This window comes from Amblyomma mixtum, chromosome 1, assembly GCF_055824585.1.
Source record: "Amblyomma mixtum isolate Tamu chromosome 1, ASM5582458v1, whole genome shotgun sequence".
In the NCBI taxonomy this organism is placed as follows: domain Eukaryota; kingdom Metazoa; phylum Arthropoda; class Arachnida; order Ixodida; family Ixodidae; genus Amblyomma; species Amblyomma mixtum.
In genome coordinates this window covers 312,361,524-312,375,679 of record NC_143012.1, presented here as the reverse complement: position 1 = coordinate 312,375,679, position 14,156 = coordinate 312,361,524, and the positions used below count along the sequence as shown (strand labels likewise).

Below are 14,156 nucleotides of genomic sequence, written 5' to 3'. Positions count from 1 at the left end.
TGAGGCCATTCTTATCTAACGTAAGAGCTACTGTCACAGAGAGGGCAGCATATACCGCAAAAAAAAAGCTCGCCAGCAAGCCGCTCCACAGGAAAATGCTTCGTGTTTGGAATGAACACTATGCGAGAAACATTATAGATCTGGTTTAATCTGTGTAAATAAAGCATTGCGTATCCTATGTATTTCCAAATAATTTTATTTGTCCTCCTTTTTGCTTCCAGCGCGCGAGAAAAAAAATGTAAATGCTCCTCCTATATGCGCCAAAAACCTTATGCATTGCAGGCTGTTGTCCACGGCCCTGCCCAACATTCGACAGGGAAAAAGGAATTGAGTGATATCTAGAAGCGCCGAAAGCAAACGTTTATTGGATGCATTAAAGTTGAAATCAAATACCATTGCTACACAGGAAAACCGACAGAACTCCAATCTCTATATATAATTTAAGGCTCTAAACTAACGTTTACAGGGATAGCAAAATTAAAATTGACCGCTGTGCTCAAATGTAAAGTAATTCATGTTTGGTGCCATATACAACTGCACAAATAAAAAACACTCTTATGACGATCTGCTTCATCTCGGTCCTATGACTGCTTCCGAATTTAGGAAGATATTATACCAGCAAGCTACCTTGTTCTTTGCCGGCGCTCCTGTGCGGTAATTTTCTAGCGCGAATCGCACACAGGCCTGCGACAACTGCGTTTTCGCGGTCTACGCACGACCGCCTCAGGGAAAGCGCGCATGGGGTAAGCGCGCCATCGTGCGGCGAGAGGAGCGGTCACACCGCTCTCTCAAATTACGCTCTCTCCGTGCGAATGGGATGGCCGGAGCAAAAGCGCGCTTCGATCGCGGAGGCCACGCCAATGCATGCGCAAATCTCCTTGACGTCGCCAGATGGCGCCACGTGCCCAGCAGCTACGCGCGCGCCTGCAGCATCGGGACCAATCAGTGCTTGCTCACCGGCGGTAAGCGGGCTCCCGGTATTCCGTTAACGGCACCAAGGTACATGGAGTGCTAAAGAGGTCTATTTACGAGAACTTCGCTGACGACTTCGAGAACGGGATCCATCGTAATGCTGGCAAAACGCCGGTGCAAACGTAAACGAAGCGACGGTAGCGACGGCCGCAATAGCCGATAGATGCCTTCAACGTGCGGCCGGCGGTAGCTTTCTTTTCGGCTGCTGCTAGGCCGCACTGCTGGCGGCCAGAAATCACGGAGTCTGCGTTACGTCATGGGCACGTCATGTTTGACGTCACTTAGTCCTGTGTCGTCATTAGAGAGTCCCAAGTTTGAATCAGAGCGGCGGGAAAAACTTTTTCAACTTCGAATTCAAATTTCTTAGAAATAAATGCATCTTTCGCTTGCGGCCAAGTGGCAACAAAGCCATGAAATGCCAAACTATCTGATTTTGCTATATAAAAAGATATTAATAGAGCTCTCCTCACTGTGCCTTTAATCTGTTCCTGCTTTCTTTGATTTGTTTTACTCCGTGGTTTTACTCAACCAGCTTATATGATTCCAGAATTTTCTTGCCCCCCCCCCCCTGTATTTGCATCGCGAACATCAGCCAGCCATTGATCAGAGGACTGCTTTATTTCAGCCTGGACGAGGACCTGAACTTGCTGTTTATTTTGTCGTTAAGATTCCCATTTTTGGCCTATTTCCTTCCTCTTCAGATAACTGCGCCCTCTTTGCTTCTCTGTGTTCCCTTGAAGCCGCCCGTCGTTGTTCGATGGCCTCCTTAATTTCCATATTCCACCAGCTTCGTGTCTTCCTCTTTCCTCTCCAGCGGTTTACTCCTTTTACTTGTTCATTTTTGTACTGATGAGCAGTTCTAACTGATTATAATCTCACTTTTCCATATGGCGGTTCTCGATTGCTTCCTCTATTTCGGCTGCTATTAGCGCTATTTGTTCGTCGTTTAATTTCGCGTTGTCTTTTTGACTTCGCTGCATTTTTCTTTTGATCAGGGCTCTCAACTGTAGACTAATACGTTTATGATCACTTCTTAGGCTGTACTTCCCCTCTTCGTCTATTTCCATTATTGCGAGCTTGTCCTACGACATGCCCTGCGACATTAGACAGAAGTAACTAGCGCCGCCTAGAGGTTAGTGAATTTTTATTCTCTTGAGAGCAAGCCTGTCCGCGAAAAGGAAGTTGGTCTTCGCGCCGCAAACAGCCTTTTCCGGTCTCTCAGCAGACATGGCGAACCCGATCAGTAAGAAACGAAAGGTATGCTACGAATTTTTAAAAAAATATTCTTGTGTTTAAGCACAAAATACGCGTTTTAATAGCAACAACAATGCCTTGTCTTTCAGTTGCACAGTGTGTTGTGCTACGGATGTTTGCAGATGTTTGGATAAAAAACGATTGCAATGACCCGCCTTTACCATCCCGTTTCGAGGAATACAGCATTTCGCCGCGATATTTTTAATTTGATAGGTTTATGTAGGGATGTTCCGCGTGACTTGGATGTAACGTTGCCGTTCTTCGTGCAGTTTGTTAAACCATCCAGGTTCGCTGCGTTAGAAAAATTGTGCCGCGGTTAATGGTTCGCCCGCCGGCTTGGTTTGGTTCATGTAAGCTAGCGCGCTGACTGGCGTGGTCGGCACCTGAGTGCTTGCGATATGGCGTTGCTAAAACTAATACCCAAATTCACACGTGGTTTCGATCACAGTTTCATCGTTTAACGACGCCGTTGTGTATTGCGGTGTCGAAGAGGAACTGGTGGTCGGTTGAAAGAACAGCGACGGCGATCAGGCTCATTTTTTTCTGCGACTGACATGTCTGTGTGGCTGTTCGATTTGCGTGCAGTTCGTCGCGGACGGCGTCTTCAAGGCCGAGCTGAATGAGTTCCTGAGGAGGGAGTTAGCCGAAGATGGCTACTCTGGCGTGGAGGTCCGCGTTACGCCACAGAACACAGAGATCATCATCCTTGCGACCCGAACCCAGTCTGTGCTGGGAGAGAAAGGACGCAGGATTCGTGAACTCACCTCCGTTGTCCAGAAGAGGTTCAACTTCCCCGAAGGCACTGTGGAGGTGAGAGGCATCCTGAATGCTTCACTTGTGTGTTCGTCTTTCTCTGAGCAGCGCGATGCTAAGCGCCAGCATACACAAGTTTTTCATCTTGCGGGAAGTACCTTTGGGACTCGCTGTAGCGCGGAACAGACACGTGGAACTTGAAAGCCTCTATATTTACAATTTCGCTGGCTCCACCAGCCTAAACGAAATGCATGAATTTTCAGCAACAAGTTCGGGACTATTTTTTAGTTGTGATGAAAATTGCACAAAAGCTGGAATTTAGTCGTTCGGCCGTTTGCTTTTGATGTCTTGTCGAGTGCCGGGTGTGGAGGTATTTTTTTGTTATTTGCGCAGAACACTTGCATGACCACTTCTAGATTGAGTGACACGGAGATAACCAGCGATTGACTTGCTATTGCAGAGTGCAAAATGTTTTTGAACCACATTTTGGGAGGACAAAGCTTAGATGCATCAGTATTCGACAGCTGTGCATAATTTTATTTTGGTGAAAGGCTCGATTTTCCTCATCATTTCTGAAGCTTGCTTGTTTTCCCCTCTTATGTTTGGCACATGGTGCTTTCATAGCTGACCTGTAGCTCATGCCTCCTGCAGTTGAATCTGTAGAATGTGACAACTCAGTGTAGTGACTTTTATGAAGTGATGCTGTAGTCGGGTACAATTCGAGAACGAAGCGGCTTGTCCCGTTGCAGCTAGTGGTTTCAGCAGATTCTCATGAACCTGCTAGCGCAACAGTGAAAGGAGTGATGTGACATTGGAGGGAGGGGACTAGCTTCGTTCATCTGCCGCTCCCTGCACTGTCGCGCTAGCAGGCTCATGAGGATCGGGCGACGCCATTGGCTGGAAAGGGGTTCTTTCACGGGGAAAAGCTGCTTCTAGTTGTATCCAACTGTAGGGCGTTCCAGTGGTCAGGCCGTTGCATGTTGCTCTTGCAAATTTCTGCATGAACGGCCAATGAGGAAAAAAAAAGCAGAATCAAGATGGAGGGTACCCTCGCAATAAGAGTTGCATGATACTGAGGATCTAGTCCAATGAAAGTACGCAATAAGGGCTCAGGGCCAGTGTGACAACCTTTGACAAAGCTAACAGCAGGATTGGTCTAATTCAGTGCACATATGGTACATGCAAATAAGCTGCTGTGTAATTACTTAACACCCAAGCCGGAAGTTATGATGTCACAGTGCTAGATATTTTGACCTTGGATGCACACTCCCAAGTGTGAAATGTGTGTTACTTTTGTGTGTACTCCATCGCATAACTTACTAGCAGCACTACCAAAGGCAGAGACATTCTCAGCCAATCAGGAGAGCACGTTCAATGTGTTCCTCTGTGCCTAGTCATCTGCTCGCACAGTACTATTAGAAAACTTCAAATTGACGCTGTTGACTTACCACAAGCTTATGCATGCTTGTGTACGCTAAATGCACGCATTTTGCGGGTCGTTGCGCCATTTGTGACATTTGCGCTTATAGTTCAGCGTATGCAAATGGAGTTGCAGTGATAAGTTCAGCCTAGGGACACCACCTGGTTGTTAGTATGGGGAGCATTTTTGTCAACAAACCGATGCTCCTCTTTAGGACTAGAAGCGGCTGAATCGTCACTCTAAATAAAAAGAGAAAATTTATCACTTATGCATTTTTTTTATTGGTGAGATGAGAGGAAGCGAAAGCCCGGTGCCCCATTTATGGCCATTAAACGTTTGTACTGAAGACGGCGGTAATAACGAATTCAGTCCGAGGCGAGGGGTCCTGTTTTGAAGTGCGCCGCCATTTTGGAAATGTTTTAGAGCACGCAAGTGTCATGCACGCTAAACTCTACAAAGAGAGTACTTAATTGGAGCATACTTTTTAAGGCTTGAAATGATATAGCGTTTGGCGCATGTACACTTTAAAGCACGCTAATTCTTATGTCCGTAGCCTATTTTATACTGGAATTACTTTCTGTAGCATCAGAACATTACCTGTGCGCTAATCACAGCTTTTGGTAGTGCTGCGAGGAGCTACTTCGATGGAGTATAGCTCTTATTCACGTGGCAGAGGCATTTATTACAGGCACTGAAAGCCTGTGCTGTAGTTGCTGTGTTTGGTGAAGTGTGTGTCAATGCATTTTAAAAGTTAGAACTGTCAAGATAGAATTGTCATTCTTGCCTTGGATGAGGCTACTCCCTGCAACTTTGTGTGCAGTGGAAGCTACGAGTACAAGATGCCAACTTTTGCATGGTTGGCCCATAAAAGCACTATACTTCGTCTCACAAGATGTTTGCAGCACTACGGAAGGCAGAGCTCTCTCGTCCAATCAGGGCTGCAGGAACACAAAAAATAGTCCCTCGAATATTTCAGCAGTGTAGGACTATTAATCAAACAATAAGCACAGCAATTGAAAACATAGTTTGGAGCGATGTCAAGGGTTTCGTTCCCAGTCGAACCAAGACGTTTAATCTCAAAGACGTGGAGCCTCTGGTTTGGCAAAGCATCATGCAAGTGACTGCTGAGAAACAGAAGAATTACGTGCAACATGTTATTAGTGAGGAAGATGTGATGAGGAAACTGTACCACGTCATCGACGATGTTGTTTACCAAGGACCGGCTATCGTTGTCAACCTGGAGGATGACACAACCAGCAGAGCTGAATGGAGTTGTGATGACGATGAGATGAGCCCCATTAACCTGCTAACGTGCGCGCAAAAGTCTGGATCATTCAGTACTGTCGCAGTGAAAGTAAATTGCCTCTCATGAGATATGGCAATGGCTGTTGTGGACGGCTCCGGATTAATATTGACCGCGTGTGTGTTGACTTTCGCGCAGCGCATGTGGTTGTTTTGCATTTCTCCACCATCGACATTCGGCTGCCCCGGCCTGCATTCGACCCAGCTTAATAGTGTAGTCACCATGTTGGAATAAATAAATTCATATACACATGACAGGAAGACTGAAAATAACTGACGTTACTACAGAGGAACTGATACGAACAAGTGGCGACAAAAAAGAAAAAGTGGGGCCAGTCCCTTTGGAACGGGCGTCCACCTGTCCAAAAACAAACAGATGAAAGAATAAAAAGACATCAAGTGCCACCTGCTGGAGGTAAAAAGAAGCTAACTACTAGTACGCCTTCTTTCACCATGATGGAGCCACCTGTCAATAACTGGCGGTGCGAGAGGCACGTAGGAACACACTAATGTAGTGCGCGCCATCCTGATTGGACGAGAGAGCTCGTACCTTTCGTAGTGCTGCAAACATCTTGTGAGACGGAGTATAGAGCAGATGACTAACAAATAGACTCATTCTCGTAGTTCCTGTTGTACAACTGCAGTAAGCTGTCGTCCTGTGTGCCCTTAGACTGTGCCGAGTGGTTTTTTTGGTGGATGTTTCAACTAACCCTTGAGCTACGCAGACTCGTCTTAATGGGAGGCCTCAGAGTGTCACTTCACCATCCTCTCACGTTTTGCTGTGCAGCTATATGCCGAGAAGGTGGCCTCTCGTGGCCTGTGCGCCATAGCCCAGTGCGAGTCTCTGCGCTACAAGCTGATCGGAGGCTTGGCTGTGCGTCGAGCCTGCTATGGTGTTCTCCGTTTCATCATGGAAAGTGGCGCCAAGGGCTGCGAGGTGGTTGTCTCTGGCAAGCTGCGTGGCCAGCGAGCCAAGTCCATGAAGTTCGTGGATGGCCTCATGATTCACAGTGGAGAGCCGACCAACGACTACGTCGAGACAGCTGTGCGTCACGTGCTGCTGCGGCAAGGTATGCACCCAGCTTTTACTGTGCTCCATTTCACATGCCTCAGCTGCTGGCTTTACAAATGTTGCTGAAATCCTTATTGCGATATTTTCTGGAAGCAGCATTGGGGTTACCCTGACTGTGCTTCATGATGTTTGCGTCGTAGGCATTTACGGTATCGTCTTGAGTCCTTCAATAATAGCTTTGTGGTCATGAAGCTTCTGTGTAACGCTACGAGACAGTTTTGTGGGCTGCCAGGAGTAGCTGCGTTGCGTCGCTAGCTGTTGCATTGGGCATTGAGTTCTTACCACAGTAAAACCCCATTAATGTGTAGTTGGTGGGCACGTGGTAAAAGTACGCTCTATCCAGTAGTGCACTTTAACCGACTACTGCAAATTTGTTCAGGCTCATTACATATCCCATGCAAACAAGTACGTGCACTTTATTTGTGTCCTGTCTACCAGAAATCTAATTCTCAGTTCCTCTGTTGGCGTCCGTGCGATGACAACAACAGTCTCGAAATCAGCGAGACCTGGAGCAAGCGTGTACATGAGGCCCATCTTCTTTGTGCTTTGCAACATGGCATACGATGCCACAAGGCTGCAACACATCCACAGTGCAACTGCACACACAGTGTGAGGTCACACTGGCTGGTTGGGGTGATGGTGTTGGTACTGTGATAGGGCTGTCAACAATATTACGGGGCGGTGTGTTCGCGTACAAACGCACAAGTGGTTGACGCTTTCTGGGCTTCCTGTTGACATAAAACTTAGTGCTGACATCGGACATCGCCGCACTCGTTGGAACATGGCCGAAATGGCCGCAGTGTTGTATCGCTGGCGGCCCACAAGTTGATAGTGCTTTTTGGAAAAGCGGAAAACGTTTTGCGTCACATCATGGCGCGAGATGAACTGCGACAGAAAGTACATATTTACGGGTAGGCATTTCATGAGCCACTATGCCATAAGCTTTCAGCCAATGCATAGGTTTCAGTGGTGGCTAAACTGAGGAATTCTCACAGCTATGTTTTAACCGCATCTACTTGGTAAGCAGTTATGTATTAAAGATACTATGCAATAAATTAATTGAGATTACGTAAAGCAGATGAGAGATAGGCTTTCCAGCAACCGTCACCCCAGCGCAAGAATTTTTGAGCTAGCATCGATAACAATGAAGTTATTTTTATAGACGATTAAAAATCGCGCTCCTCCTCTCCCCCCAACTTATACATGCGGAGAATCGGAAGAAAATGAAAAAAAAAAAAGAACAGCTCTGGGACTGGGCTTCGCCCATGAATAAGTCATTCGCTGACGTTCGGTTTGTGACTTCCGGTTGTCGCACTCAGCACCCCAGCAGCAGCGTTGACAGCGTTTCTCCGGTCTCTCTTCGCCTTCCTGGATTGCGGCGCGCGTTGAATTTCTTTGCTTGTCACTGCGACACAGGCACTGCGAGTGGCTCCCGTACTCCCGACAGAAAGACGCGGCAGAGGTAAATTGAAAACATATGCGTGAAGGCAATGCCCTGGCTTGCGCTTGCCCGAGGGGGTCGCACGGCGGCTCGAGCAGACAATTTTCACGGCTACCGGCAGCGTGCCCTTGACGTTGTGGCTGCTGTGGCTCCAGCGCATGACAACGCATGGTGGCCTGCCGACGTCATGTGACTAGTGACGTCTATTTTCACGATTTTAGTTTCAGAATCGGTCATTACAAAGACACCAATGGGCCCGCTAATTTTAAAGAACGCGGTTTTTAAAAATTCATAATAAATTGCGGGCTCATTTCCGAAGACTCATACTTGGTGTGAATGCTTCTTAGCATCATTTCTAAGTATCGAAAACATTTACAAGTGACTTTTAATTCGTTGCATAGTCCCTTTAACATGGTTTTACTGTATTAATTGGAGAGCAAGCTCGCGGCACTGCACTTCATTAACCAAGGACACAAGGCCATGCTGGAAAGACGCAGCTTTGTATTGACTCTTGATGTCTTGTTGATAAGGGTGTGCGAATATTCGAAATTTTCTAATATAATTCGAATATTATATTTTTAGCATTCGTATTCGATTCGAAATCCAAGTAATCGTGTAGTTTCGAATATTCGACACGACGCGAGTATTCGTATCTAGCCGAATATTCTATTGCGAGCACCGGCTTTCATTTCAGTCCGCAAGTCCTATCGACAGAGACATAACAACATGGCGGCGCCCAGAGCAATGCGTAACGTTGGGCCATGCAGTAGCTGACTGCACTGGTGAGCTTCTTTGTGCCTATACCTGCGAATCTGGTATAGTCAGAGCTGTGCACGAAATACCTCGTAATACTAGCCAGTTCAGTGCCAATTGAGAGGGCATTTTCTGTGGCTGGAGAAGTGGTTTTAGCTAGAAGGGAACTACTTCTGCCTGACCATGTGGAGCAGCTGGTTTTCCTTCACGACAACCTTTTATGTTCATCCTACCAACGTGCTTTTGTGCTTATGGCAAGCTAGCCTTGATCAATGCTGTGTGCTAGCCATCTTCTCTGATATTTCCACTCTTCTAAAAAAATGTTCCAGACTTTGATACTTTTTGTGCAGCCACACACACCTTTTGTGCTCATTTCATCACTTATAGTTGAACTGTGATGTTCTTGGGTGCTCAAATAAATGTTTTGTAGTGGTTAAATGCGTCTGTCCTTGATTATTCGATATTCCATTCGATATTCGCACACCCCTGTGACTGTTCTGCAGACTGGATTTTTTGGATGTTCAGTTATATTTTCATTAACGTTTGGTGCGCTTTGTGGTGGTGTAGTTATCTAGCTACGCAGGCAACTCATTTGAGATCTGAAGCAACTGAAGGCACTTGACTCTGAAGTGGGCTGAGCACATTGTCTGGTTCATGCTGGGCCCGAATTCTGCTTGCCCCATGGCTTGGAGCCATAAATGCAGCAAGCTGGGTTTGTTTAGTGGGAACCTGTGTATTGAAAGGTGAAGGGAGGGAGCAGTTTTAACGAACTTGCATTGATAGTGGCACCAGCTTTTCCTCTAGGTAATATTTATAAACTATGTGGCATGGGGACCAGCGGGGAATGTGCCCGGCATTGGCAGTGATGTGACGCACTGGCATCATGACAAATTGATACAATTTGTTCAGTTCATTCTGTGTAGTGCGTGTGAAATGCTATGTGGGATTGTGGCAACACACGCCCAAGATGTCCTGTGTGTTACGCTGCCCATTTGGCTGCAGGAGAACATACAAAAACGCATCATCCGCCTTGCTGCAAATGACATGGAGTGCAGTAATGGGCTGTGCAATGGCAGGAAACGGTAGTTCTTTCGACTCTTCAAATGTTTGCATATACAATAACCACTTTGGCGTGATTGATGTCATGTCTGACGTCCAGGCTGCCGTCTATTGCAGTGCGAGAGCAGGTGTAACTTGCTGCTCCTGCTAAGAATACAGGACGGACGTGCTGTCCTGACAGCTCCAGCTTGCATTCGGAGTCTTTCCAGTGTGCTTGAAGTCTGGATTGTTATCTCGATTGTTGACGTGCTAACAACACAAAGAATGCTGCTCAGATCCTTGACCTGATAAGGATGCAGTGGAAAGTGTATATGCAAACATCTGAAGAGTCAAAAGAACCACCGTTTCCTGCCATTGCACGACCCGTTACTGCACTCCTCATACTAGTACTGTACAGGTGGCCGCAGGAATTTTCGCAAAGAAAGCTTTATTTCTGGGCAGTCCAAACATGCAGCCATGACGTGGAGTGTGCTGTGCACTTTTCACAACCTGCTCAGTGCAGGGCCTCACTGTGACGTTGTTCTGTAAAGAATGTCACTTCTTTTGTGACTAAAGACTGAAATTCAAAGGAATTTGGTTCCACTAGCAGCAATTTGAACTGCACATTCCTGTTGCTGTTTGCCCAGCTTGTTAGTGGTGGCAGTCTCTATCCTGGATGAGCAGTAGGCAGCATGAGAGCAAGTTTCCGTAACCTCTGGTTCATGCATTCTGCTGGAATGCCGAACTACAGGACCGTTGGCAGTACAGTTGTCCACCTATCAGGCTAGTCAGTCAGGGCTGTATTAAGTTGAGCCGTTTGGAAGTGTTGCTGTGACATCCAATTGGCTGAAATGCCAGAAGTGGATTTAGTAGCTCAGATGCATCAAAAAATGCTGAAGAAACCAGACTGGGATGTCACACAGATGGCGCTCCCTCCTGTAGTGGGTGCTCGAGAAGATAACATAGCCAACATGGCGGTGCACTGTGAAGGGTAGCCCCTCACTTCTGAGTGGACGTTAGTGTTCCTGTGTTGTTCGGCTAATCAACTGTCTGCGTATGGTACATAGGGCTTTTGCTTCATCTTATATTACCTATAACAAAATAGATGGATGATAAATTTTCTTTTTTTTTCTTTTGACAATTTGGCAGCTCCTAGGCCTAATGAGGAGTATTTGTTTGCTGGCGGAAATGGTTCACTTTGTGAAAACCAGATGGCACTGCTGTGGCTAGTTACCATTGTATTTGCATACTTCGAACTAAACATGCTGTATAATGTCAGCTGAATGGTTGTGTGGTGTATGCAAAAGGTCATGCGTGTGTCTAAAACTTAGACATCGTGGGAGGGAACAGCGCGAACTTAGTTTGCTGTTGGAGAGTCCCTCATCATGTACATATGCAATGTCTGGCAGCATGAACCCACTCATATTATGAATGGTCACTCACTACACAGATGCATTTGACATGCCGGAAGAAGTTTTTAGGACTCTTTTATCACTGTGGAAAGCTGTGGTTTGGTGGCTGTGTGTTGAGCTTGCAAGGTAGTTTTCAGATGCCGGTGGGCATGCGGGCGCTTCGTGCCATGGGGAATCATAACATATTTGAGTGCATCACTGAGACAAGGAACGTAATAGGAAGTTTTACTGATCATTCTTTTGTACTCGAGGTTCGTACATTGCCTGCAATAAAGAGGTAGACACACCAAAATTTTCGTGGTGTATTTTTGCTTTCAAATGATGCGTAAGGCATCAGCAAACGTGAATCATCATGTGAAATTTGCCTACGCTCAGTACCTAACTTATAGTTGAATCTATTCTTCCATGCAGTTTTAGTTTCAGCTGTTGAAAGGCAAATGCGACGTCATATGTGAGCACCAAATCACGCGAGACGTACAGAAGCCAGAATGGCACTTTCTGCCGTTCTGGCTTCAGAGGCAGTTTAGCTTAAGAGTTTGATTTACAAGGACAAAGCAGCAGTGATGCCACAACCATTGTCTGGTGACTGAAACCGAAACTGAAACTACAGAGCAAAAGAATTTCAGTTAAATATTATTTATTGGGTGCTGACTTATTTCACATGGTCACTCATGCTTGCTATTGTCTTATGCATTCCTGAGCAGAAACACTCCAGAAAATTTGGTGTCCCCACTCCTCCAAAGGTATACAAAGCATGATCACCGTCAGCACAGAGGCCTGATCACAGTAGAAATTAACATTTGGCAGTCCTGCAGACGGCAAGTAAAGCTCCTCTTTGCTGTTTGGCGATCGTCACTGTGTCTTGCAGTTTCATTATGGCAGCATGCATCTGTCACTGCTATGATTGAGCGAACGTCACAAAGTTTCCTCTCCCCTTTGTTTTTCTTTTCCTCCTCGAGCTAAATGCTGTATGAACAAACTAGCTGACTGTTTACCATAGGCGATTGGCATCCACAGCAGGTGCCATTGGCCTGTAAAGCCATATGCAGTTGTGTAAATTACTTTACAAGGTGTATCCGCCCTTTACAAATACAAGCTAACTGTTGTGAAATGTTGTATTTGTTTCGGTGCATATGGTTATTGAAGCAACTTCAGAGCACATCTTTGTATGCCTTTGATGTAACACATATGCTGGAACCGGTCTGCGCATGCTCGCAACGCATAGCATGAGTAGGTGAGAGTGCTGCTCCCAGATCTCTACCTGCCAAATACAGTCTGACTCCTGCGCTACATGCATCTATCCTGCGCACCGGTGTACGCAAATAATCTGAAGACGTTCAGCTTTCGCTGTCCCCAAATTGTGCCTCATGTTATGTATGAGTTTTTACGGCACATTTGCCGAATTTTGACTAGTTGACCTATGGGAGAAACGCGAGCAAGGATGACACTGTGAAGAACTGCATACCTGAGAACATGTTGCATTTGGCAAACAGCTTTATTTTTTGACTGTCTAGAGGTGGGAGGAGGAGTAGGGGGCGTTGATTGATATATGGAGCCAACTTTTTTTTTTTTTAATGCTTCTTTATCGGAACTCCCCTGTCAGAAAAATTTTCCATCCGAGGACATGGTTGGCAGATGAGAAAGTGGAGATGAGGAGTTGTTTGAGCTTTCATGGCATCCCATTCCAAATGCTGTGCCTTCTCCCAAACTTGATGCTTCAGCTGTTCAACTGTTTTGTTGCTCAGGCATTGCACAGCCACTTGAGATTCTTATTACTGCCACTGGACTCTGTGCTTGTTTGGTTGCACTGGTATTTTAAGTTATTTCTGAGCCTCCTATTCCATTCCATATTCTTCAGTTAGTGCCTTATTCTTGTCACATTGGTTTAGTGTCTGTGGCACATCGTATGTCTTTGTAGAGCTCTTGTTTCTCCCACATTGCCACAGCTAGGCTCTGGCTTGGACCTGCGTCTGACAAATGCACGTTGCCTTATTAGGCTGCATTCTATTGCAGTAGCTGCAGTGGTGCACTTGAATGCCACCAGCGGCGGTGATGTAATCCAGGCCGCCTTGGGTGGTTGGAATACTTTTGCGGCTCGTCTAATGGGTGTTAAGTGTGCTTCTTTCATGTTACAGATTTCATCTATTTTATTTTAAAACTAGATGCTTGAGCACATTCTGATTTAAGCTAAGCAGGTAAACGTGAAAATTCCGAACGTTTAAGTGCAAATACTGTGCAAAATACAGTGGCTCAATGCACCAACTCCGGCAAGAGTTTTGTGACCAGAATAGGCATAGGACTTTGGTTTCGTAATGCAAAAGCAATTTCAGGATGTTGCCCACCTTTCCTTATGTGTTTGCTGCGTCTAAGTGCCTGTATGCTTGAAAGATTTTGAAGGAGTTGCATTAAATTGCAGGAGCATTTTGTTAATCTAAGAGGCCTTTACAATGCACTCGACCTTTTCTGACCTATGTTGCATTTGCTCTTGCGCACTGCAGGTGTGTTGGGAATCAAGGTGAAAATTATGCTGCCATGTGATCCCAACGGCAAGCTCGGCCCCAAGAGGCCGCTGCCTGACCACGTCTCCATCATGGAGCCCAAGAAAGAGCCGAAGAAGGACGCCACTGGCCTTGACTATGCTGAGAAGGCGGCTGCCGACAAGGCTGCTGCTCTTTCCGCCCCTGCCTAAGGGATTGGCCGTCTGCTGGCGAAAGAATAAAAAAAAAACTTGTCCATACA

At 46.2% G+C, this 14,156-nt stretch overlaps 1 protein-coding gene across 2 annotated transcripts; it reads left to right on the top strand.

Annotated features, from left to right (window-relative positions):
• The first annotated feature begins 2,123 nt into the window (after positions 1–2,123).
• RpS3 (ribosomal protein S3) lies at positions 2,124–14,156 on the top strand. 2 transcript variants are annotated; one of them, XM_089566942.1, is made up of 5 exons: positions 2,124–2,229; positions 2,812–3,036; positions 6,489–6,771; positions 8,909–8,996; positions 13,916–14,156. In XM_089566942.1, exons 1-4 carry the CDS (start codon positions 2,200–2,202, stop codon positions 8,986–8,988), a joined length of 618 nt encoding a protein of 205 aa, XP_089423068.1. In that variant the 5' UTR covers positions 2,124–2,199; the 3' UTR covers positions 8,989–8,996; positions 13,916–14,156. The 2 variants fall into 2 exon arrangements, with proteins under 2 accessions (XP_089423068.1, XP_089423067.1); XM_089566941.1 differs by lacking the exon at positions 8,909–8,996.

Excerpts from the sequence above, each read along its gene's own strand:
- RpS3 (XM_089566941.1), top strand. The coding sequence starts at position 2,200 with ATGGCGAACCCGATCAGTAAGAAACGAAAG. Across the intron at positions 3,037-6,488 it reads TCCCCGAAGGCACTGTGGAG|CTATATGCCGAGAAGGTGGC; the intron begins GTGAGAGGCATC and ends TTTGCTGTGCAG. Across the intron at positions 6,772-13,915 it reads TCACGTGCTGCTGCGGCAAG|GTGTGTTGGGAATCAAGGTG; the intron begins GTATGCACCCAG and ends TGCGCACTGCAG.